General features: G+C 39.7%; 2 protein-coding genes and 1 non-coding gene across 6 annotated transcripts in view; 2 read left to right on the top strand and 1 right to left on the bottom strand.

Annotated features, from left to right (window-relative positions):
- The first annotated feature begins 556 nt into the window (after window positions 1–556).
- On the top strand, window positions 557–14,874 carry TIPIN (TIMELESS interacting protein). Of its 2 annotated transcripts, none has more exons than XM_053594341.1 (8): window positions 557–682; window positions 2,369–2,509; window positions 2,638–2,716; window positions 3,052–3,127; window positions 6,491–6,613; window positions 6,824–6,884; window positions 11,892–12,098; window positions 14,121–14,872. In XM_053594341.1, the coding sequence occupies exons 2-8, from the start codon at window positions 2,377–2,379 to the stop codon at window positions 14,288–14,290; spliced, it is 849 nt and encodes a 282-aa protein (XP_053450316.1). In that variant the 5' UTR covers window positions 557–682; window positions 2,369–2,376; the 3' UTR covers window positions 14,291–14,872. The 2 variants fall into 2 exon arrangements, with proteins under 2 accessions (XP_053450316.1, XP_053450317.1); XM_053594342.1 differs by lacking the exon at window positions 557–682 and adding an exon at window positions 755–927 and having other exon boundaries at window positions 14,121–14,874.
- Window positions 8,491–8,624, top strand: LOC128589509 (small Cajal body-specific RNA 14). Its single transcript, XR_008381071.1, has one exon. It is a non-coding gene; the product is annotated as a small Cajal body-specific RNA 14 (non-coding RNA).
- A 1,006-nt stretch (window positions 14,875–15,880) lies between the features above and the next one.
- DIS3L (DIS3 like exosome 3'-5' exoribonuclease) overlaps window positions 15,881–25,939 on the bottom strand; it is a 43,795-nt gene continuing 33,736 nt past the window's right edge. For 2 of the 3 annotated variants that reach the window (XM_053594338.1, XM_053594339.1), the window contains 6 exons: window positions 22,392–22,925; window positions 19,416–19,570; window positions 19,130–19,308; window positions 17,028–17,173; window positions 16,519–16,693; window positions 15,881–16,431 (listed from right to left, as the gene is read on the bottom strand). In XM_053594338.1, the coding sequence (XP_053450313.1) occupies window positions 16,126–16,431; window positions 16,519–16,693; window positions 17,028–17,173; window positions 19,130–19,308; window positions 19,416–19,570; window positions 22,392–22,925 (1,495 nt within the window). In that variant the 3' untranslated portion in view covers window positions 15,881–16,125. The remainder of the gene's footprint in view (window positions 16,432–16,518; window positions 16,694–17,027; window positions 17,174–19,129; window positions 19,309–19,415; window positions 19,571–22,391; window positions 22,926–25,939) is intronic. The other variant, XM_053594340.1, reaches the window with a different exon arrangement.

The raw sequence follows: 25,939 nt of genomic DNA, 5'->3' as shown, positions 1-25,939 counted from the left end.
CCCTTTTTTTTTTTTTTGAGACAGATGTCACCCTCGGTAGAGTCCCCTGGCTTCACAGCTCACAGCAACCTCAAACTCTTGGATCAAGAGATTCTCTTACCTCAGCCTCTCGAGTATCTGGGACTACAGGTGCCCGCCACAACGCCAGGCTAGGTTTTCTGTTTTTTTTAGAAGAGACAGGGTCCTCCCAGAGTGCTAGGATTACAGGCGTGGGCTACCGCACCCGGCCATACCACCTCTTTTTAATAAACAATTCATTAAATTGTTTATGAATTCATTAAATTAACAATTCTGCTTTTAACTAAAGAAGAGGTACCTTTACTGCTTGCCTCTATCCTTTTTACTCCATCCACAACTCAGTTTTCTAGCAACCGAGACCTATTTCCAACGTTTAAAATGATGCCTAGAAGCAACGTATATGACCTTTATGCAAATAGGAGTTTGATTGCTCTGAAGAACTCAGGAGGACGGAAGTGAAGGAACTCACGGGACGCGCAGACCCGCCCAGACCCTGGGTGGGTGGCCGGGTCCTGCAGGCACCGCCCACAACGCACGCAGATTTGGCGTCAAAGGCGTCGGCTGGTCTGGAAGCTGGAGTTTCCGAGTCTCGCGAGAAGCGCGCTTTACCTTCGCCCGCGTACGGTTCTGGCTGCTTGGATCCTGGATTGAGAGCTGCTGGCTGGTGAGTGGAATTGTTCAGGGGAGAGGCGTCTTGGGAAGCCAGGCAGAGAGCGAGAGGGCGGAAGGGCCGCAGAGTAGAGTAGGGGTGAGCAGGCTGGAGGACGGGACGGGACTGGAGATGAGGGGAGGCCTGACCCGCCTGGACCTGTGGCGGCGGGCGCGCTTCCCGCCTTGTGTAGGTGTCTGGTTGCCGCTTACTACACCCAGCCTACACGTGTAGCGAGAGGAAGCGTATTTCTGGTATTGGTATGTCTTTACATCCCCCCCTTCTCTTTAGTGGTGGCTAACTGTAGAAGGCGTCTTGTGAATATTGAATGAATGAGCGGGGTTGAAGGAAATAGACAAACTTGTCGGAGAGGAGTGGGTAATTTCAGATTTTTAGGGGTGGCACCCAAGGGGGACTTTGGGTCAGCCAGGCGGAACTTCCTTTCCGACGAAGGGCTTCTGTTCTGAGAACTTTACATTTTCAAAGGTTCAGTTTAGTTGTAATATGAAGACTGGATTGAAGGAGGCAAGATGGATGGGAGTATTGGTGTAACCCAAATAAGAAATGTTGGGATTGGTTATGGACATAGAAGTGGACATATTCGAGGGATATTTAGTAAATAAAATGGACAGGATATATGGGGGTGGTGTTGGCGGTGGAGGAAGTGTCAGTGTGTCTTAAAAGGTTTCTAATTTGCATGGCTGGATAGATGTCATTCACTGAATTGTGAATAGTTCACTTTTTGTACATGAAGAGTTATAGGTGCCTTTGAAGCGTTTAAGAACTTTTCTTGGCTCAGCTCAGGCAATCCACCCGCCTCAGCCTCCCAGAGTGCTAGGATTACAGCAATGAACCACCATGCCTGGCCCTGAAAAGTCAAATTTATCCTTTTAGTACAGAGAGCTCAATGGATGAGGTAAAATGATTTGTTCAAAGTCATATAGATACTGGCCGGACATGGTGGCTCATGACTGTGATCCCAGTACTCTGGGAGGCTGAGGCGGGTGGATTGCCCTGAGCTCAGAGTTTGAGACCAGCCTGAGCAAGAGCGAGACCCCGTCTCTAAAAATAACCGGGTGTTGTGGCAGGTGCTCATAGTCCTAACTACTCAGAAGGCTGAAACAAGAGAATCGCTTGAGCCCAGAAGTTTGAGGTTGCTGTGAGCTGTGATATCACAGCACTTTACTGAGGATGACAAAGTGAGACCGTGTCTCAAAAAACGAAACAAACAAAAAGACTGGGTGCCTGTAGGTCAGTGGTTAGGGCGCTGGCTGCATGCTCTGGGACTGGTGGGCTCGAACCTGCCCTGGGCCTGCTAAACAAACAAAAAACAAAGTAGGCATTGTGGCGGGCTTCTGTAGGGAGGCTGATGCAAGAGAATCACTTGAGCCCAAGAGTTTGAGGTTGCTGTGAACTGTGACACCATGGCACTCTACCAAGGGTGACAAAGTGAGACTCTGTCTCAATAATTTTAAGAAAGTCATGTAAGTATTTAGTGGTAGGGACTACATTAGAACTCAGTTCTGATTTCTAGCCTAGTCCTTTTTCTCGTAATTAGTATCTTCTCTACTTTTCATGATATGTGAGCTTGAAATGTGGTTTAACTGGTTGAAAAACATGAATTTTGTTGTAGGTCAAATTTGACTATGAAATAGGAAGGCTATTTGGATGAATGAAAATAATTTTACATTTTCCGCCTAGAGGAGAAGATGTTAGAACCACAGGAGAATGGCCTGTTTGACCTACCAGATTATGAGCATATAGAAGATGAAACTTTTCCTCCTTTCCCACCTCCAGCTTCTCCAGGGAGACAAAATGGTGAAGAAGCTGAACTTGATGAAGGTCCGTATAGAGAGTTTTAAAAAACTGTTCCATGTTAAGTTCTGTCAGTTTAGAAATAATGTATTTTATTAAAAAGGCTTAAATTAATTTAAGTACAGTAACATTGAATCTTTATGTGTTTATACCAGATTCAGGAAGTGGAGTACCTGTTCCTGTACCTCCAAAGAGAACAGTTAAAAGGAATATACCCAAGCTGGATGCTCAAAGGTATATTTGCTATTTCTTATGCATTTACACTTTTTTTTTAAATAGAGTCCTACTATGTCACCCTCAGAGTGCCATGGCTCTACAGCAACCTCTAACTCAGTAAAGTGCCATAGCTCACAGCAACCTCAAACTCTTGGGCTTAAGCGACTCTCTTGTCTCAGCCTCCCAAGTAGCTGGGACTACAGGCACCTTTCACAACGCCTGGCAATTTTTTTTTTTTTTTTTGGTTGTAGTTGGCCTGGGCTGGATTCAAACCCGCCAGCTCAGGTGTATGTGGCTGGTGCTCTAGCCGCTGAGCTACAGGCACTGAGCCTAAAACATACTTCTTTCCACAGATTAACTTCAGAGAGAGGCCTTCCAGCCTTAAGGAATTTGTTTGATAAGGCAAAATTCAAAGGTAAAGGTCATGAGGTAAGGAATGTCTGATTTTTATTTTAGATTTCTGTTTTTTAAGACAGTAATAAAACTGTGGGTCATATGTTCCTGGGAACCTCAGAATGCTTTACAGATACTATTATTCAGTATCTCTTGAAACATAGTTGTGATGTAGTAAAAAGGGCATTGTTTGAAGAATTAGAAAGTGTGTCTTTATATCGTCTGTTCCTGCCACTTGAGCTTCCGGGAAATTACAGCCGCATCTCTAACTCTGTTTTTATTTTATAATTTAGAGGAATAAAATTTATGTTGTCTTCCTTAAAGAGTGATTTTAAGCTTGATAAGGGCAAGGACTCTATCTATAGGGATCACAAGAGATGGCACAATGCCTGCTTCATAATAGGCATCAATAAAGTTTGTTTAAGAATAAAGTCTTTTAGCTGGGCATGGTAAATGCATATGCATGCATAGTATGCACCTGTAGTCCTAGCTACCTGGAGGCTGAGGCAGGAGGATCACTTGAGCCTGAAAGTTTGAGTCCAGCCTGAGCAACAAGACCCCACCTCTTAAAGAAGAAAAGAAAATGGAAGATGTTTCATAACTGTCACTCACTGTACAAACACATAGTTTAAAATTCTCTTATGTTTGAATCAGGTAGGAGTATATATTTTGTTTTGCAGATAATAGTGTATTTTTATAGAGTTTTGTTCTTTATAAAGTGTTACAAATATATTCTCTAGTTTTCAACCTGTAGGGCAGGTGTTGGTGCCATTATGTAGTTCAGGAAACTGAGTTTTAGAGTTTGCTAACAGTTAAAGGCTGAACCTAGATGTTTCATTTCATAGCCTAGCTAGGAATAATGTTCCACAACTCACTACAGTGGTACTCCCTACAACAGGGAGAAGAGAGTGGAGGCAGACAACTCAAGCTGTTATATCATCAGTGGGATGAAGTGAGGGTATCTCGGTGGGGTAGTAGTCGAGAGATAAATAGATGGAGCTTGTAATGATTGGATGTAGGAAGATAAAAAAGGAGGAGTTAAAAGTCATCCCAAGATTTCAAATGTAGAAGGCTCAAGAACTATAATTTGCTCAGCTTCATTTGGCATAAGAGAGAATATAAGCCTCTGTTTCGTTTTGCCACAAAACTAAACATGGATCAAGATACTTAAAAAAATCATACCCAGATCAGTTAATTCATTGCCCTTGCTGAAATTTTCAAGTAGTAGTGGTAAATTGGTCTTTGATTTTGTGAATACTAAGTTCTTATTAAAATAAGTAATCTTATATATGTAATTTGTGTTTCTTCAGTGAGCAAAGGTGGGTTCTGAGAGTTTAGTCTTTTGTTCTTTCCTCTCATACTTTTTTGTCTTTTATTTTCTCACAATGTTGAATCCTCACAGCTTTTTTCTTCATGTATGACTTGACACTTACTTTATTTAATTTTTCTTATGTCCTTTGGGTCTAATCTGACATCTTGAGGTGGTTGACCAGTTACTCCCAACAACTGGGAAATGGTCTTACATGATTGAAGGTTTTATTATCAATATGGTGGAATAAGATTATATTCTCAGTATTATATATTTAGTCATTGGTATAGTTGATCATTTTGACCGGTGGCTTCCAGAGAGGGTCAAAAAGCAACAGTAGCAAACATTAAAGGGTTTGCTTTGTGTCAGGCACTTTTATTAATCCTTACAATAACCCTATGAATTAGGGTAAATTAATTTTTTTTAAATTAGGGTAAATTAATATTTTTTGTAGAGACAGAGTCTCACTTTATCGCCCTCGGTAGAGTGCTGTAGCGTCACAGCTCACAGCAACCTCCAACTCCTGGGCTTAGGCGATTCTCTTGCTTCAGCCTCCCAAGTAGCTGGGACTATAGGTGCCCGCCACAATGCCTGGCTATTTTTTTGTTGCAGTTTGGCTGGGACTGGGTTTGAACTCGTCACCCTTGGTATATGGGGCTGGTGCCCTACCCACTGAGCCACAGGCACTGCCCAATTATTCCTATTTTATTTTATTTTTGATACAGAGCCTCAAGCTGTCGTCCTGGTAAAGGGCCATGGCATCACAGCTCACAGCAATATCCAATTCCTGGGCTCAGGCAATTCTCCTGCCTCCGCCTCCCAAGTGCTGGGACTACAGGCACCCACCACAACGCCTGGCTATTTTTTGGTTGCAGCTGTCATTGTTGTTTGGCTGGCCTGGGCTGGATTCGAACCCACCCTCTCAGGTGTATGTGGCTTGCACCTTAGCCACTTGAGCCACAGGCACCGAGCCCAATTATTCTTATTTTATACATGAAGAAATAGGCACATTGCCAACTTGCTGGGTGACCAAAAAAAAAACAGGCAAAGGTAAAGTGATAGAGTTTACTAACAATTTGCTAATGGCTATTAAGTAGTGGAATTAGGATATCAATCTATGCAGTGTAATTCAGAGCCTGTGCTTTAATCATTCTTCTATTTTAAAACCCTGTTAAGTCAAGAATGAAATATTTTACAGTAAGACCAGGAATTTATCATTTTTTTATTCATTAGTCAAATTTATTAAACTTTGTTTTTCATTTTCCTTTAAGAAAACCTTAACTGGAATTTCAAATACAGAGACGTATTATGGTTTGAAAATGTTTAAACTGTTCTTGTTAGTCATTGGTAGTTTGCCTGTGGGGATTCTTATATATTCTTACAGTTGTAAATTTTCAATGCTTTTTTCTTTGTATAAGATTTAGGGACTTGTCATAGTGTTTAGTTATTTCTAGAAGGTACCTTGACATATTTTATTAAGGCTTATTTAGGAGGTTTACTTTATATTTCTGAAAAGGCATACATAATTAGTTACCTTATTAAGCTTTCATGCTGTGATTTTTTTTCCTCTGAGTTTTATAGATCTGTATCCAGTGCTCTTTTAGACTGTAGTCCTCTAAGACCTGAATAAATATTTTTCTTTGCCTATATTAAAAAAAAAAAAAAATATTTTGGGGCGGCGCCTATGGCTCAGTGAGTAGGGCACCGGCCCCATATGCCGAGGGTGGCGGGTTCAAACCCAGCCCCGGCCAAACTGCAATAAAAAAATAGCTGGGCATTGTGGCGGGCACCTGTAGTCCCAGCTGCTCGGGAGGCTGAGGCAAGAGAATCGCGTAAGCCCAATAGTTAGAGGTTGCTGTGAGCCGTGTGACGCCACAGCACTCTACCCGAGGGCGGTACAGTGAGACTGTCTCTACAAAAAAAAATATATATATATTTTTCTTATTAAACTTCTTTCTGAAAGTTTTTCAACTTTATAAAGATAAAATGATACTGGTGACTTTGGCATTGCTTTTCATTTCTAAAAGTTGCTGACAGGCTCTGTTATGAGATTGAGTCTTCTGTTTAGCATTTTTATTTTTATGTGCCAGGCTGAAGACTTGAAGATGCTAATCAGACACATGGAGCATTGGGCACATAGGCTATTCCCTAAACTGCAATTTGAGGATTTTATTGAAAGAGTTGAATACCTGGGAAATAAGAAGGAGGTTCAGGTAAGTATTGATATTATTATGAATATCATTCACAATGTTAAATGGTAGAAGGATAGATTTAGATGAAGCTAAATTGCTGTTTGGGGTCTTTGTTTTGAAGTCTGGGTAGAAAGGGAAAATTTACAGTTGTTATTTGAAGAACAGTTTTTTTGAAACTAAAAGTTGAATAAATGACCATTGGTAAAAATGTGAAAATATTTCTATTTTCAGACCTGTTTAAAACGAATTCGACTTGATCTCCCTATTTTACATGAAGATTTTGTTAATGATGGTAAGAATGCAGGTTTTCCTATGTTATAACCATTTTCTTTTTAGAAATGGATCTAGTTAAGGTAGGCAGTATTATAGGATTGGATCCTTAGTCTACATTATGTATATAATTAAAGTATAATAAAGTACAATAAATAGGAACACATTAAAATGCATTGTTATGTCTAGAATGTTGTGTAGAAAATTTGTGTTTTAAAGACATGGCTCTAGTATCTTTAGAGATGATGTAAAAGATATATTTAGCCATAGAATATGAGCCTTTGCGAACCTTGGAGACCCACTGATCCTTTATAATGCTGCTTTTTTTTTTAATTTATTGTTGGGGATTCATTGAGGGTACAAGAAACCAGGTTACACTGATTGCATTTGTTAGATAAAGACCCTCTTAGAATCATGTCTGGTTCCCAAAAGGTGGGGCACACACCAAGACCCCACCCCCTCGCTCTTTCCCTCTCTCTGCTCTTCCTTTCCCAACCACTCCCTCGTCTTTCTTTGCTCTCCCCTTCCCCCACCCCTACCGTGTCATTAATTGTTATTAATCGTCCTCATATCAAAATTGAGTATTTAGGATTCATGCTTCTCCATTCTTGTGATGCTTTACTAAAAATAATGTGTTCCACTTCCATCCAGGTTAATACAAAAGCTGTAAAGTCTCTCATTTTTAATAGCTGCATAGTATTCCATAGTGTACATATACCACAGCTTGTTAATCCATTCCTGGGTTGGTAGGCATTTAGGCTGTTTTCACATTTTGGTGATTGTAAATTGAGCTGCGATAAACAGTCTAGTGCAAGTGTCCTTATGATGAAAGGATTTTTTTCCTTCTAGATAGATGCCCAGTAATGGGATTGTAGGAAGTGCTGCTTTTTTTTTTAAAGTAAATTTCTTTCTGGTTAATGTGAGGGTCCAAAAAGCCAGGTCAAAATATTTTATTTTGTTAGGTAGAGTCCCTCTTGTGGTTATGTCCCACACACTAAAGGTGTACCAAACACCCCCACCCAGTGCCTATTCAGGGAGAGCACCCCAACCCTCTCCCCCTCTCTCATTACCCTTCCCCCCAGCTTGAAATGAGTTTTTCTCAGGGCTTGCATTTAGATTGTTGGCTTCACATTAGTATTGAGTACATTGGATAATTGCTTTTCCATTCTTGTGGTACTTTACTAAGAAGAATGTGTTTCAACTCCATCTAGAATATTACAAAAGATGTGAAATTCCCATCTTTTTTATGGCTGAATAGTATTCCATGGTGTGCATATAACCACAATTTTTTTAGTCTATTCCTGAGTTGATAGGCATTTAGGTTGTTTCCATGTCTTGGTGATTGTAAATTGAACTGTAGTAAACAATCTAGTGCAAATGTCCTTATGATAAAATGATTTTTTCTTCTGGGTAGATACCTAGTAGTGTGATTGCAGGGTCAGAAGGAGAGTTCTAATGTGCTTCTTTATAGTGCTTCTTAATAAAAACAAATATCAAGAATAGTGTTCTTATACATATATACTATTAGAGAAAGTAGCCCTGGGAAATTAGGCAGAATAATTGGATAATGAAAGTTTGCATTTCACTTGAAGTACAGATCTTGGATATAAGACTTTGGTAAGACCTGTGTGACTGTTCTTGGTAATGATTGCATTGTTAGTTGTACAGTGCAACCATAGACAGTCACATACATCAAAGCAGATGGTTCCTGCCGACAGGGTCTGTATAGCTATCAGTTTTCTGTGCGATGGTTCCATACATGTTTTTGTTTTTTTAACTTTTAGGAAATGTGATAGAAAATACAAGCTCTGTATAGAATCCCCCAAAGTTACTTATAAATTGCTTTTAAAAGTGTGAAGGAATGTGATTTAAATAATCCAGATATAAACATTTTGGCTAACAGACTAGTGAATAGTCAGACATATAATATTGCCAGTAGTCTGATATGTAGAGGTATGAATAGGGAAAAGGATGGGGTACAAAGGAGAGCATACTTCCCCAGAGAAGGGGAAAGCTTTACAGAGATTATAACAAGTATTTTGAATGATAAGCAGGAGAGGTCAGGCAGAGGTGATTTTGGATATAGGAAGCTGATTGTAGATAGGCATAAATTAATAGGACTATTAAGGGAATTACAAACATGCTAAAATACAGGGAACATGTAAGAGATTTAAATCACAGACTTTGTTGTGAGATATGTTTTCTTTTTCTTCTTCCTTTTTTTTGAGCCAGGGTGTCATTCTTGCAAAGCTGACTGTGGCGAGTTCATAGATCTCTATAACCTGGAGCTCTTGGGCTCAAGCTGTCCTCCCTTCTTGGCCTCCAAAGTAGCTAGGACTATAATTGCCTGCCACTACACTTGCTGAGTTTGGTTTTTTGTGTGTTTTAGGGTTTGGTTTTTTTTTTTTTTTTTTTTTTGTAGAGTAGAGCTGGGAGTCATACGTTGCTGGGCTGGTCTTGAACTCTTGTCCTCAAGCAATCCTCCTGTGTTGGCCTCTTATTGTGCTGGGATTATAAGGCGTGAGCCATGGCACTGAACCCTGATTATGTTTTTATTTTTATTTATTTATTTATTTATTTGTTTTTTGTGGTTTTTGGCTGGGGCTGGGTTTGAACCCGCCACCTCTGGCATATGGGACCGGCGCCCTATTCACTGAGCCACAGGCGCCGCCCCCTGATTATGTTTTTAATCTCATATTTATTCTACTTAAAAGGACAAGCTCCTTTCAAAAAACATTACTTAGCCGGTTGCATTGGTGGTTCAGTGGTAGAATTCTCGCCTGCCAGAAAACATTACTTAAATAGGTCATTTACTATTGAAGATATCTCTTTTGTGAGTTCTTTATGTATTTCATTATTAATTGATTCAGAATCTTGTTATCCCCATAAGATAAACCACATTAGAAACCCTATAAAGAAAATGCCAGGAAGGCTATATTAACCAGTGTGATGAAAATGTGTCAAACGGTCTATAAAACCAGTGTATGGTGCCCCATGATCACATTAAGTACACAGCTATGATTTAATAAAAAAAGAAAAAAAAGAAACCCTATATAGATGGAGCTACAGGTAGCTTGCTTCTGTAATCCCAGCTAGGTAGCTATTCAGGAGGCTGAGGTGGAAGAATGGCTTGAGGCCAGGAGTTCAAGACCAGCCTGGGCAAAATAGTGAATCCTCTGTCTGAAAACAAACAAACCAAAAAAACTTCATGTGTTTCATAAGTGATTTTAATACTTGTTTCTTAACTTCTCTAGCATTGTTTTCTATGTAGACTATAAATACATATAAAATTATGCATGATAAAAGGAATGAATTTTAGTTTCTTGCTACATTATTTTTTCTACATCAGGAAGGAAAAGCAGCTGGCTTTTTTTCTTTTACAATTAAGGAAGAAACCTTAAAAAGGGGTTTAATTATCAAGAATTGGATTAAATATCATGATTTTTAAATTTCAGGATAGTATATATAAATTCGTATGTCAAGTGGTCATTTGAATTGTTTGACCAACTTATCAGATCTGATGGGCTTTTTTTTTTTTTTTTTTTTTTGTAGAGACAGAGTCTCACCTTATCGCCCTCGGTAGAGTGCCGTAGCGTCTCCCACACAGCTCACAGCAACCTCCAAATCCTTGGGCTTAGGCGATTCTCTTGACTCAGCCTCCCAAGTATCTGGGACTACAGGTGCCTGCCACAACGCCCGGCTATTTTTTTGTTGCAGTTTGGCCGGGGCTGGGTTTGAACCCGCCACCCTTGGCATATGGGGCCAGTGCCCTACCCGCTGAGCCACAGGCGCCGCCCTGGCTTTTTTGTTTTTTAAAGACAGAGTCTCACTTTGTTGCCCTTAGTAGAGTGCTGTAGCGTCACAGCTCACAGCAACCTCCAGCTCTTGGACTTAGGCAATTCTCTTGCCTCGGCCTCCGGAGTAGCTGGGACTACAGGCGCCCGTGACAACACCTGGCTGTTTTTTTGTTGCAGTTTGGCTGGGGCCAGGTTTGAACCCACCACCCTTGGTATATGGGGCCGGCACCCTACCCACTGAGCCACAGGTGCCGCCCATGATGGGCTTATTTTAAATCCCATTATGTGGATGATGTAGAGAGCAGGTTAAGTGTCAGTTCTAAATTATTTCTTGCTTGTGCCTCTATTCTACCTGCAGACATTTTGTTATTTTGCAGAACCTTTTTACGCTATGATTGGTGCATTTTGTTGGGACTGTTTTGGTTAGAATAAGATGATATTTGTCATTGTACTTGACTAGACAATTGGAAACGGCTGTTATGTCTGAAATTAAAAAATGAGGGCCCACTTTTCCCACCCTCCTGCAGTGTGGAGCTGCCTGTAGAGTAGTTTAGGACTGGATAATAATTCTGTCATAAGGATAACTGAAAGCTCTTCACTGCCAGTTCTTATTTTAAATAGGTTATTAAAACTTAATTTTTCTTAATTGTCATGAAATATAACTGTAAGGTATAATTTACTTTCAGTCCTTCTCCTTTGAGATAACTGGTGTACAGGGCTTTAAGTATTTCTTAACACTAATGTAGAGAGCACCAAATTGTTTTTTTAAATTAAGTTGGAAATATGTGTACGGATTTCTAAATTTCTTTTCCTTTTTCATTGTGTTTTTCCCTACAAAGGATAATAGCCTATATAAAAATTATTACTGTGTACCATATAGACACTGGTAGGCTATTAAAACATGTTTAGTGTAGAACAAGAATAGGATTTGGATTCTATAAGCTCTTTTATTAGCTCAAGTATAAAATATTTTTAATCATAATTAAGAACTTTTACTTTCTGCTTATTTTTCATATTTCCAATTGACTTAACATGCCTCTTTAAAGTGATTTACAAATATTTTTATTGAATCAAGCCTATATACACAGCATTCTTATGGGCGTCACAAATTATTTCTTCAGATTTGGTCCCTTGCCACTTTAAACTGTTTTTCAATTTAAAGCTGCATTAGGTCTTCCTCTAACTAGTCTTAATACTACAGATGTATTAAAACCTTTTCTTTTCTACTACAGATGAAGTAGGGGAAAATAATGGCCATGATGTATCTGCTACTGATTTAGATCCCTTTTTGACAAACTCATCTGCAAGTGAGAAGTTTGCTTCTGAGTCAAATAGAATCCTAACAGAAGAGCAACAAGAAAGAATCGAGAGAAATAAACAACTGGCCTTGGAAAGAAGACAGGCAAAGCTACTGAGTAATAGTCAGTCCCTAGGAAATGGTAAATTTTATGCTGGGTTTTATGTGCTACCATTAATATATCAAGGGCATGTTAGAAATTTTAACTTCCTTACTGTCCCTCCAAATAAAATACTTTTGAGAATAGAGAAGTGTAATATTAACCTTATGTATATTTGAGAGAGCAAGAGTATGTGTGTGTTAGCGATTTGGAAGCCTCAGAGAATAAATAAATCCAAGATGATTTTCTGGGTAGCTGAGTACCTCTTAAAAGAAATTTTTAATCATTTAAAATAGATTTTGTTTGTTTTGAGGCAGAATCTCTGTTGACCAAGCTAGAGTGCCATGGCATCATCATAGCTCATAGCAACCTCAAACTCCAGGGCTCAAATGATCCTCTTGCCTCTCCCTCCAAAGTAGCTGGGCCTAAAGGTGCCTACCACAACACCTAGCTGGGTTTTTTCTATTTTTAGTAGAGACGGGGTCTTTCTCTCGCTCAGGCTGCTTAATATTTATTTTAAATCCTTCAAAAAATAAATAAATTCCTCCTTGACTCCTTAAAGCATGTGACACATAGTATTGTCTTAAGAATAATTATGAAAATTTATTCTTGTGATAATTCCCTAAACATATAAAATGTCTTCTGTTCCCATTTGAGGAATTTAGAGTGGTTTGCTGTGACATGAAGTTTCTGAATTGCTTTTTATTGTATTGTGCATTTTTGATGGCCATTGATTTGCTTATCTTTAAAACTGCCTTAAAATTTGCTATTTTTAAGACAGATTGTGGATTTGGAAACCAAGTTTATAAAAACTATACGGCTTGGTGCCTGTGGCTCAAGCGGCTAAGACGCCAGCCACATACACCTGAGCTGGTGGGTTTGAATCCAGCCTGGGCCTGCCAAACAACAATGACGGCTGCAACCAAAAAATAGCTGGGCATTGCAGCAGGCGCCTGTAGTCCCAGCTACTTGGGAGGCGGAGGCAGGAGAATAGCTTGAGCCCAGGAATTGGAGGTTACCGTGAACTGTGATGCCACAGCACTCTACCCAGGGCAATAGCTTGAGGCTCTGTCTCATTAAAAAAAAAAAACAACTATATTTAAAAAGAATTGCAAATTGGTTTTGAATGGGTTAAGGATTACATATGTCTTTTTCCATTTCCAATCTAGTTTTTCCTTTCAAAATGGGAAAATAAGAGTTTAGGTACTAGATACCATGTTGTAAAAACAACTTTTATTATAATACTTACATCTGAAAAATTACATGAAGATATGATTTATTGATGGCAGTGACTTCCTTGTGGTCAGTGTCAGGTATACCTGGCAATAGGTATTAAGGCTCACCTCCTATTTGTAATATACAATTTAAAATTTTCCCAAATGGAAAGAAGTATCTCAAGTTTTCTTCACTGTAAGTCACTTTGATATAAAACTGTTAAGTGCATTTGATTTTTAAAAAATCTTTCTAATACTGATTTTTTAAAATATCTTTTATCTTTTGAGACAAGAGTCTCACTATGTCACCCTTGGTAGAGTGCGGTGGCATCATAGCTCACAGCAACCTCAACCTCTTGGGCTCAAGTGATCTTTTTGCCTCAGCTTCCAAATAGCTGGGATTATAGGTGTCTGCCATAATGCTGGGCTATGTTTTAGAGGCGAGGTCTCGCTCTTACTTAGGCTGGTCTCAAACTCAAGCTCAAGCAGTCTACCCTTCTTATCCTCCCAGAGTACTAAAATTATAGGCGGGAGCCACCACGCTAGGCCCTTCAAGTACTGAGTTTGAATGAGAACAGTTATCCTCTACTATGATTTGAGAGTTTAAGTTTAATACCATTCAAGACCCATTTGCATTGTAAGTGGATTTCATACATGTATAAAAATGTTTGTTTATAAAACAGAAACTTAAAGTACTGTAAAAGGGTTTATTAGAAGAAAATGATCATAATTAACATTAAGTGATCATAAATTTCATTTCTCCTAATCTAAGATTTTGAAGAGATTTGTATTTATGAAGTCAGATTGGATCAGGTGCTTATAAGGAATAATGATACTGTTTCTCTTTCAGACATGTTAATGAACACAGAGATAGTTGAAGAGGTTAATACTGGTGAGGATCAAGAGGAGGAGTCAGATGGACTAAACAAAGACATTCTGGACAGTCCACATAATGACGTTCCTGCTAATACTTTAAATGAAGAGGAGGAATTAAAATTAGAGGAAACTCAACTGGACTAATCCTTTTTAAATGTGCAATAGTAACTGTTTCATCCATAAATGTTACTGAGGTTAGATAGTCCTCCAATAAGAGCAAATGTATGTTTTAACTAGTTATCCTACAAGGTTGGGATTACTATGCATTTGTCTACTTTGAGTGTTATTTATAATTATGCTTGTCACTTATTAACTTCAGTTATTTATTCACTTCAGTGTTTTTTATATAGATATGACTGTATAAAATGATTAGTTAATAACCAGCTTCTGCTGCTAGTGTGCCACTGAATGTCTTGTTTTCACTAAGTTGAATGATGTACATATGTTGATATTAGTATCCATTTTTTAAAAGTAAAAATAAAAAAGTCTTAGAATATCTAGAGACTTTTTGAAAGTTCATCGCTGTTTCTGCAATTTACACTTTTAACAATGTTTAAGGTTTATGTATTTTGAGGAGTCACTTTAATGCTTAAAAGAGAACATAAGAGGCTGCCCTCATAGGTGCTAGGGAATTCAAAGAATGCTTCTTAGTATCATACCAACTGGTTGGAGAGAAACTTGCAAAGTATCATGGGGGAAAGTACTGGGAAGAACATGTACAAAAACAATATAGAAATAAAGGTTAGGGAATAAGGAAGATTTGGGAATGTTGCCTATAAGGCTAAAAGTGTTGGAGCCAGATATTGAGAGGACCTGATTGGGAGTTCTTCCTCCCTGGTGGAGGGGTAGTTACAGATGAGAAGCGTCATTTTGACAACCAAGTTTAAGGTCTGGTTTTTGGTAGATTACCACGGGGGGGGGGGAGGGGGGGGAGGCTAAGCTAGTTTTTATGAAGGAAGATACTGAGAAGAAGGTTAACTTTTTTGTAAGAAAGACTAGTTTGTAAGGCTTTCACTTCTTCCCTTGGGGAAAGGGGTGATTGATAGTGCTAGACTGGCTTCCATCCATAAAGCCATGACAGAGAGGCATCTTGCTGACTTCATGTGGGGGTAAACAAAGATGGTTTGATGGAAAAGCCGGAAAGTTGAGCACCAGAACATAGGGAATGAGGGTGGTGGGCTTGTTGGGAACTGCCATCATGTTGGGCCAGAGGCATGTGCAATTCCAGAGGATTGTGGCTTATTGCTGCCAATAGAGGGTTAGCCAGAAGATTGATGGAGCCCAGTTTCAAGGTGCCACAAAGGCCTAGAGAAACTGCTTTCTCAGGAGGGTCTGTTCAGGCCTCTACCCCCTCAAACTGCATTCGGTACAAGTGACAGAGTTAATTTGTCAGTGATGGATTTGCTGGCAAAGTAAGTTTTCAACAAGGGAAAGGCCAGCGTACCTCATCATCTGAGAAGTACTCAACAAAATAGGAAGGTGAAAAGGGACATTTGAGACAACCTAGCTGTGCATTCCACTACCCTCCCCTTGGCCTATTCCCAACTGGTGGTAGAGACAGCAGGGAAAACTTGACTCCAATATAAAATAGGAGTTTTAAAGTGGGGACAGGGACAGGACAAAGTCTTACCATCTTAAAGTGACTGAAAACTGACGAATATTAGGGGGGTCTGTTACCCAAATGGTTCAGAGTACCAATCATTGGAAAAATACAATTTATTTTGAAAGAACTAGTTTGAGACAGGATAGCCAAAAATTCTGGGTTTATTAAAATGAGGCTAGTAACTTCTATTCAACTGAAAAATCAGTTTCCATAGTGATGTAATGCAACTTTAATGGTTGAGAGAACATTTTACACATACGAAGTAGCTACCTAGGCCTGATGGACTAGAGCATTGAGTGACACACAAAATTGGAAGTCTGAAAAGGTGGTAAAATACTTACATAAGACAAAGTTCTTTTAATGAAGTAAGAATATTTCATATTCCATAATTGTTTGAAACATCCAGGAGAGCTAGGTCCCTTATCTCCTCCAGAAGTGTGTATAGGCTTCTTCCCTTTGTCTGGCAATATTCTAGATACTCTTCCTGAATGAGGTTTACTTTGACTTCTTGGGCAAGCTGAGCTTCTTCCACAGATCTAGTTACTTCTTTCACTAAGTCACTCTTCAAGAGGGAACTCTGATGAAGAAGTTCTGTATTTGGTATCATGTATGGTTTGTTGCTTATTATTTCAAGTCTGATTGTATCAGAATGGCAACGTGAGGCCTGTACAAATATTCTTACCTACCAGAGAGGAGAAAATACATATTACTAAATCACATTCTTTGTTCTTTACATTGAAAACAATACTTAGCATAAATGCAGACTCACTGTTACATGGTCAAACAAACGGAAGGTAACAGATTCCCCTCCTGTCGTTGTAGAGGTAATTTTGTTTTGAAATCGTTGAAGGAATCCTGGTTTCCATTCAGAACGGCTATCTGGGCCACATGAGATCACTAAGCCATCTTTATTTTTTAGATAAGCAGCACCTTTAATCCCAAACCTGAATCATTGCCAGAATAGAAATCCAGAGATAATGTTTCTTAGTATGCAGACCATGCGTACTTATCTATAATACTAGTTTTCTTCTAGATTAAGAACAAATCACTTTTCCTGCGGTTTACCGCCAAATACTTCTTTCACCTTAGCAGATGGAAACAAAATATTTTGAAATATTCATTTCACATTAGCAGATGGAAACACACATTTTGCTAGATAAGAAAGTAAAATCCTAAGACTGCTATAGATGTACATGTATATAAATTATATCAAACATGCTGTTTGTGTTCTACACGTTCAGTTTATGATCTCTTATAATTGCATTAGATGGAACATACCTCGGTATAAACACAAGTACACCATTTGTTCTAATTGAATAAATAACTCCATCAGATATGCAACGCTCATCAGTTTCAAGGTCTTTGTCTTTGAAGTACATGCACTGGAAGAGCTCAGTGGACTGCTTCTGAGAATGCTGTGCTGCCTGGAAAAAGCACAACCCCAAAGCATTGTAAACAGAATTCCTCGACGTTTCCAGAAGAAACATGAAGTTCATATTCCCACAGAAAGAATGTCTTTAATAAGGCTAGATTTTTTTTTTTTTTTGTAGAGACAGAGTCTCACTTTACTGCCCTCGGTAGAGTGCCATGGCGTCACACGGCTCACAGCAACCTCCAGCTCTTGGGCTTATGTGATTCTCTTGCCTCAGCCTCCCGAGCAGCTGGGACTACAGGCACCCGCCACAACGCCCGGCTATTTTTTGTTGTTTGGCCGGGGCCGGGTTTGAACCCACCACCCTCGGCATATGGGGCCAGCGCCCTACTCACTGAGCCACAGGTGCCGCCCCCAGATTTTTTTTTTTTTTAAAGCTATTGGTGATAAGCATGACAAAAAAGTCAGATCCTATAAAATATTAATATAAAAACCGTTCTCTATTATAAATTACATCAATTTTTATGGTAAATTAACCATCCAGTATTATCCCCTTAGAAAAATGAAATGTTTATATGAAACGAAACTTGTTTATAGTTACTCAAAATAGAGGTTGCCAAATTTGGGACATATCCATATTGGATACAGGAAAAATATCACATATACATCTTCTTACCTTTCTTTTCAAGCTTGTCCTACAGCTATCCACTGGATTTATTCCAGTAAATTATTTACATTTACTGGAAGTGTAAATTAGCTTAAGGAGGACAATTGGGTACTATGTATCGAAGTTTTATTTGTGAACACCTTATGGTTCAGTAATTCTGTTTCTAGGAATTTATCCAGGCAATAATCTGAGACGTCTGAGTGCTCACACAAGGATGGTTGTCAGTTAGATTGCTTAGAATAGCTCTGCCCAAAAGAACTTTCTGCAATGATGGAAATGTCCCGTATCTGTGTTGCCCAATAGGTACTACCCATAGTAGCCAGTGAGAATACAAAATGTCTAATATGAATGAAGAACAGAATTTCTACTTCTAATTTAAATAACAAACATGGGGCGGCACCTGTGGCTCAGTGGGCAGGGCGCTGGCCCCATAATCCGAGGGTGGAGGGTTCAAACCCGGCCCCAGCCAAACTGCAACAAAAAAAATAGCTGAGCGTTCTGGCGGGCGCCTGTAGTCCCAGCTATTTGGGAGGCTGAGGCAAAGGAATCGCCTAAGCCCAGGAGTTGGAGGTTGCTGTGAGCTGTGTGATGCCACGCACTCTATGGTGGGTGATAAAGTGAAACTCTCCTCTACAAAAATAAATAAATAAATAAATGGCAAACGTGGCTAATGGCTACAATATTGCACAGCAGAAAAACACCATTGGATATAGAAAATTATATTAAATATTTAAGTAGTTTCTAATTTTCTGTCTCACCCAACAGTCCAGTTCTGTGCTGTGCAATCTAGTAGCAACTAGTAATAATGTGAATACAAAGCAGCTTCTAAGATAATGATGTAACTATTTTTATTGACAGGCTGTGCTATCAATAACAGATGTGTTAAGTGAAAAAAGCAGATTTCAAGTAGCAGGAATGATATTTTTATAAATAAGAATGTTAGCACGTGTAGAATTGTCAATAATGGTTATTTCTGGGTAGTAAGAGGACAGATCTTTCTGTCTTCAGATCTTTATGTGTTACTTGTACTTTTATATTTCTACCTTTTTAGAAAAACATCTAATCTATGGTGAAATCCCCCTCATTCATATAAGTTGCCTCAGAACATTTGTATATGTATAGAAAGTGCTGGTTAGAATAATTCTAATTTAATTTGTGAGAATACAAGACACTTTACTATACAATAAGGTGATCTCTTAGCAGAGGCGGGAAGAGAATTAAAAAACTTCTTCTTGGGTGGCACCTGTGGCTCAAGTAGTAGGGTGCTGGCCCCATATACTGGAGGTGGTGGGTTCAAACCTGGCCCTGGCCAAAAACTGCAAAAAAAAAATTCCTTCTTACTCGGTTTCTGTTGTTGATATGTCTGCATAATTCCTCAAGATCTTTGTTACTGAACAGATTTTCTTTTGTTTCCATTTTTTTATCTTTTGAAATGGCTGCCATTAACAATCGGTGTACTATAATATCTGAATATCTTCTTATTGGAGAAGTAAAGTGCGTATATTTATCTAAAGCAAGACCTTCAAAAAGAAGCAGAAAGATCAAAATAAACAACACAAATTTAAATTGTTTAAATTTAAACAAATCACTCAGTTATAACCAGATGTAGGAAAATGTTATCATTCACCATAATGATGGAACTCTTCCTCTGCACAGGATCCAGTGGAGAAATACAGGGCATTAGACATAGCCTGCGTGGCCATAGAGCGCAGCAGCCTGTTCACAATAGGATCACTGGGGTCATTTGCATTATCCAGAGAATCAGCCAGTGTTTTATTGGAGCTGATAAAGAACAAAAAAACCTTTAATTAGTCCCAAACAAATTTACAAGTCAAACTCTGAGGGGAAGGAATTCTTCACATGTTCATCCATCTGAATATCTTCTTCAGCTAGACATATTTCAGAAGCAACTCTTTTTTTCTTTTTTTTTTGAGACAGAGTCTCACTATGTCACCTTGGTAGAGTACCATGGTGTCATAGCTCACAGCAACCTCAAACTCTTGGGCTTAAGGAATTCTCTTGCCCCAGCCTCCCAAGTAGCTGGGACTACAGGCGCCCACCACATCGCCTGGCTTTTTTTTTTTTTTTTTGGCAAAAACTGCACCCACCTGCAGGTTTGAACCCACCACCTCCGGTATATGGGGCCAGCACCCTACTACTTGAGCCACAGGTGCCACCCAAGAAGGGCCAGGTTCGAACCCGCCACCCCCAGCATATGGGGCTGGTGCCCTACTCCTTGAGCCCTTGGCTATTCTTTTGTTGTGGTTGTCATTGCTGTTTAGCTGGTCCAGGCCAAAAGGCTGGCACTGTAACCACTGTGCTACGGGTGCTAAGCCCAGAAGCAACTCTTTTTAACTACAGAAATCCAGTTTGCTTTAAGGTTTAAACAAAGAGTATCAGAATTTAGGGCTGTGCCTGTGGCTCAACGGAGTAGGGCACAGGACCCATATGCCGGAGATGGTGGGTTCAAACCCAGCCAAAAAAAGAAAACTGCAAAAAAAAGGAAAAAAAAAAAGAATTTAAATACATTTTTTAAGTAGTAAACAGTAAAATGTTGATTTACACTAGGTTAAGTTAGTGCTTGGACACAATGGGTGGTCAAATGCTTATTGAATTTTATTTTATTTTATTTATTTATTCTTACATATATATATATATATATATATTTTTTTTTTTTAAATTTATTGTTGGGGATTCTTTGAGGGCACAAAAAACCAGGTACACTGATTGCATTTGTTAGTAAAGAACCTCTTACAATTGTTGAATTGAATTTTTAACAATTCTACCCTTAAACATCCTATATAGGTCAAAGAATGGATCTTTCTCTGTTTTTTTTTGAGACAGAGTCTCACTATGTTGCCCTGGGTAGAGTGCCGTGGTGTCACAGCTCACAGCAACCTCCAACTCTTGGGCTTAAGCGATTCTCTTGCCTCAGCCTCCCATGTAGCTAGGACTACAGGTGCCTGCCACAATGCCTGGCTATTTTTTGGTTGTAGTTGTCATAGTTATTTGGCAAGCCCAGGCTGGATTCGAACTTGCCAGCTCCAGTGTATGTGGCTGGTGCCCTAGCCTTTAAGCTATAGGCGCCAAGCCATCTTTCTTTTTTTTAATATCAAGAATTATTGAGCCTGGCTTCATACCTGTGGCTAAGTGGCTAAGGCGCCAGCCATATACACCTGAGCTGGCGGGTTCGAATCTAGCCTGGGCCTGCCAAATAACAATGATGGTTGCAACTAATAAAAATAATAGCCGAGTGTTGTGTTGTGCCGAGGTGCCTGTTGTCCCAGCTACTTGAGAGGCGGAGGCAGGAGAATCACTTGAGCGCAGGAGTTGGAGGTTGCTGTGAGCCATGATGCCCTGGCACTCTACCCAGGGTGACAGCTTAAGGCTCTGTCTCAAAAAAAAAAAAAAAAAGAATTATTGAGCCAGAAGGAGTTAAAAATACAAAGCAAAATAAAGAATTATTGAGCTAGAAGGAGTTAAAAATACAAAGCAAAATAAACCTGAAGTGCACAAATAAAGGACATCTAGTTTTCCTTTCTTTAAAGAGATGTGGGAACATACCATTTATTTATTCTCGAAATAATGATTAACCAATACAACATACAATTCAGCTTTATATTGTGGTTGGCTAAAAGAAAAGGAGGAAGGAGAGGTGAAGGATGATGATGAACAGAGAGGCAATGTGACAGGCGGTCACTAATGTGAGCTTTCAAGTTTAAAGGACTCGGATTCAAATCCTGACTCTGCCCTGCCTGCCTGGTAAATTACAGGCAAGCTACTTCATCCCTCCAGTCTTAATTTCCCTGTCTGTAAAATGTGAACGATACTTCCATCACCTTGGTGTTATAAGGATTAATCAAGAGGATGCCCAAGAGCCCTCAATGTGTGTGCACTCAGCGACCACCAAACACACAAGCAAAGATACTGTCATTTGAAGGGAGAAGCCAAAAAAAAAAAAAAAATCCTGTCCTGATAAATAAATATTTTAGTTAGTACCTGTTGCTTGACAATGAGATATTTTCAAAATCTTCTTTATACATAATTTTTAATGGGGGAAATATTTTATCTCAGAGATGGGAGTAAAAATGTCTCATTCTATGGAAGTTGGTATAAATTCACCGTTGGTGTGTAATGTCTTATGATACTGTCATAGAGATAATAGCATAGGTCTCATGACACATAGAGATAATTTTAAAAGTATTAAAATAAATAGGATTACTTCTTGGTATTTGCCTTAAGGGTAAATAAATAAATTAAATCAAGGGTAATGAGTCCCTCACTTCCATGTTACAAATTGTAGTCAATCAAAAGTATGTCTAAATAAGGGGTGGCGCCTGTGGCTCAAGGAGTAGGGCGCCAGTCCCATATGCCGGAGGTGGAGGGTTCAAACCCAGCCCTGGCCAAAAATCACAAAAAAAAAAAAAAGGATGCCTAAATAAACTTGTTTTAAGTCTCTACCTGACAGCCAAGAGAGAAAGAGAGCTAAGAACTTTTCTATTTTTGGTCAAGGATCTGAAAGTTACATGTTAGGAACTATTCTAAGACAAACAAATGTATAGCACTCCCTTCCCTCCTCCTGCCCCCCTCAAAAGAGGAATACCGTGTATCTATGAAGAAGCCTTTTGCTTTAGCGCATTCCCGGAGTTCAGAAAAGAACTCCTGGTGCGGAGGAGGGTGTCGGCGCAGCAAGGCCTGATGAGGGAAGCTCTCCCAGATCTTCTTGGCTACCCAGTGGTTGGCCAAGATCATGCATTCAGCCACCGTTTCATGGACTTCAAGGGGCTGTTTGGGGATGAGGTCATGAATGTTCTTTTTTTCATCCAGCTGTACACGAACCTCTACCCCTTCCAGTTCCAAAGCACCACAACGGTCTCGTTTAGCTCGGACGTGGCGAGCTATGTCGGTCAGCTTTCCAATTGCCCACACTAACTCCTCCAGCTGGTCTTGTCTGCTCTTCTCATCCAAGTTTTTGAATTCCGGAATATCATCGATGACGCTGACGTTTCCATCCAGTAGTTCCTGGGCTGCTTCATAGAACAGTTTGTATGCTGATCGAATAATGGTTCTGCCATACCAAACTTTCTTAATTTCGTAAGATGTTTTATCCAATTCCCACATGACACTTACGGCATACCTACAAACCGGTAACATTGACAACATCATGATTCAATTCTATTTTGAAACAAGTAGAACTGGACTCTAAATGTAACTTGAAAGAAATGACATTGCTATAGGTTTCTGGTTTGATTTCTCAATTCAACCACTCCACCACTAAATCAAAAAATGTTTTGTTTTTTTTTTTTTTTTTGTAGAGACAGAGTCTCACCTTATCGCCCTCGGTAGAGTGCCGTGGCGTCACACGGCTCACAGCAACCTCTAACTCTCGGGCTTACGCGATTCTCTTGCCTCAGCCTCCCGAGCAGCTGGGACCACAGGCGCCCGCCACAACGCCCGGCTATTTTTTTGTTGCCGTTTGGGCGGGGCTGGGTCCGAACCCGCCACCCTCGGCATATGGGGCCGGCGCCCTACTCACTGAGCCACAGGCGCCGCCCCCAAAAAATGTTTTAAATGAAAACAAAAGTAGACTAGGTTCTGCTGAGCTCTGAACAAATGTGAAATAAGTTCACATGTGACTGTTATAAACCCTACCTTATAGTTCTCCATTTTCACTGGAAAAGCGTGGCACTGATAGAATGAAATCTATTTAGATCCTCAGTAAACTAGAGCAAGGCTTCTCAAATCCTAGAGGTGACTCTGACATTAATCTTGATGATAGGTCACTTAGCAAAGAATCACTTTGCCAGCAAATCATTTTATTTAAAAAATCAAACATTTGCAACTCATAAAAAAATAAATGGTTAATTTTCCTAATATGTAAAGAGGTCTTGGTTGGCAAGGTGGCTCATGCCTGTAATCCTAGCACTCTGAGAGGCCAAGGAAGGAGGACTGCTTTAAAAGTTCAAAACCAGCCTGAGAAAGGGTGAGAGCCCCTCTCTACTAAAAATAGAAAAATCAGCCAGGCATAGGAGCCGGTACCTGTAGTCCTGGGTACTTGGAAGGCTGAGGAGGATCCCTTGAACCCAGGAGTTTGAACTATGATGATGCCATAGCACTTTATCCAGGGTGATAGAATGAGACTCTGTCTCAAAAAAAAAAAAAAAGAAAAAAGAGTTCTTACAAATCAATTAATAATAAATCATGAACCCAAAAGACAAATGGACAAAGAACATAATATAATTGTAAAAAGATACACAAAAAGATTCATAAATGACTGTTGAAAACACACAAAAAATGTAAAAATGGGCCGGGTACGGTGGCTCACGCCTATAATCCTAGCACTCTAGGAAGCTGAGGCAGATGGATTGCTTGAGCTCATGAGTTCAAGACCAGCCTGACCAAGAGTGAGACCCTGTCTCTACTAAAAATAGAAAAACTGAGGGTCACTTGAGCCCAAGAATTGGAGGTTGCTGTGAGCTATGATGCCATAGCACTCACTCTACCCAGGGCAAAGGCTGAGACTCTGTCTCAAAAAAAAAAAAATAAAAGTAAAACTGCTTAACTTTTTAAGGAAGGGAAAATGCAAATTAAAACCACTCTTAAGTATCATTTTTCATCTATGAAATTGGCAAAGATAAAAAAAATACAACATACTGTGTTGGCAAAGCTGTGAAGAAACAATCCTCATACATTGATGGTGGGAATGTAACGGATACAACCTTTAAGGAGGGAGATAAGATTATAATGATCTAAACACAAATGCACATGCCCTTGCCCTCTTTTTAATTTTCTTTGGAGACAGGGTCTTGATCTGTTGCCTGGGCATGAGGGGAGTGGTGTCATCACAGCTCACAGCAACCTTAAACTCCTCAGCTCAAACGATCCTCCTGCCTCAGGTTGTTCCCAAGTAGCTAGGACTTTAGGAGCACTGCACTACACCTGACTAATTAAGAAAAATGTTTTTTTTTACAGATGTGGTCTTCCTATGTTGCCCACGCTGGTCTCAAAATCCTGACTTCAAGTGATCTTCCCAAGTGCCAGGATTACAGGTGTGAGCCACTCCACCCTGCCACTGCACATACCCTTGACACAGGAATTTCACTTCAAAGAATTTCTCCTTCAGATATACTGTACTTTTAAAAATGTAAACTGGGGCAGCGCCTGTGGCTCAGTGGGTAGGGCGCCGGCCCCATATACCAAGGGGGGTAGTTCCAGCCCGGCCCTGGCCAAATGGCAACACAACATAGCCAGGCATTCTGTAGTCCCAGCTACTCGGGAGGCTGAGGCAAGAGAATCGCCTAATCCCAGGAGTTGGAGGTTGCTGTGAGCTGTGACGCCACAGCACTCCACCAAGGGCAATAAAGTGAGACTCTGTCTCTAAAAATAAATAAATAAATAAAAATAAAAATGTGAACTGACTTTAAGTTCCAAGCAGTTCAGTACACTTTTGTTTGTTTGTAATAGCAAAAGACTGAAAACTATCCAAGTTTCCATAGACAAGCAACTGTTACTAATATGAAATGATTTCCAAGATACATTGTTTGAAAAAAGTGTTAAACAGGGCGGCGCCTGTGGCTCAGTGGGTAGGGTGACGGCCCTATAATACTAAGGGTGGCAAGGTTGAACCCGGCCCCGACCAAATTGCAAAACAAAAATATAGCCAGGCCTTGTGGCAGGTGCCTGTAGTCCCAGCTACTTGGGAGGCTGAGGCAAGAGAATCACCTAAGCCCAGGAATTGAAGGTTGCTGTGTCCTGTGATGCCACGGCACTCTACTGAGGGCCATAGAGTGAGACTCTGTCTCAAAAAAGAAAAAAAAAAAGGTGTTGAACAGTGTATATAGGTCTATATACATATTTATACATACATAAACACACATATACACGCGTATATTTGTATGTGATGTATATATATATAAAAAGATCACATATCTATATTTGTGTGTATGTGTACTTAAAAAATACACAAGACATTGATAACTAAGGGAAAATGATAGGAAGGAGCCAATACTTAAATATCTTTTGGAACCTGTGCATTTTGGACTATATGATCTTATTATTTAGTCAAAGATAAACATAAACTTTAACTACAACAAATAAGCAAAAATCTCCCCAAGTCCATGATCGCGGTGCAACGTCGCGTCAACCAGGGAG

The sequence above is a fragment of the Nycticebus coucang genome, chromosome 6, assembly GCF_027406575.1.
Source record: "Nycticebus coucang isolate mNycCou1 chromosome 6, mNycCou1.pri, whole genome shotgun sequence".
Classification (NCBI taxonomy): Eukaryota; Metazoa; Chordata; class Mammalia; order Primates; family Lorisidae; genus Nycticebus; species Nycticebus coucang.
Note: the sequence above shows the minus strand (reverse complement) of the source record. Positions and strands in the feature narration are given on the sequence as shown.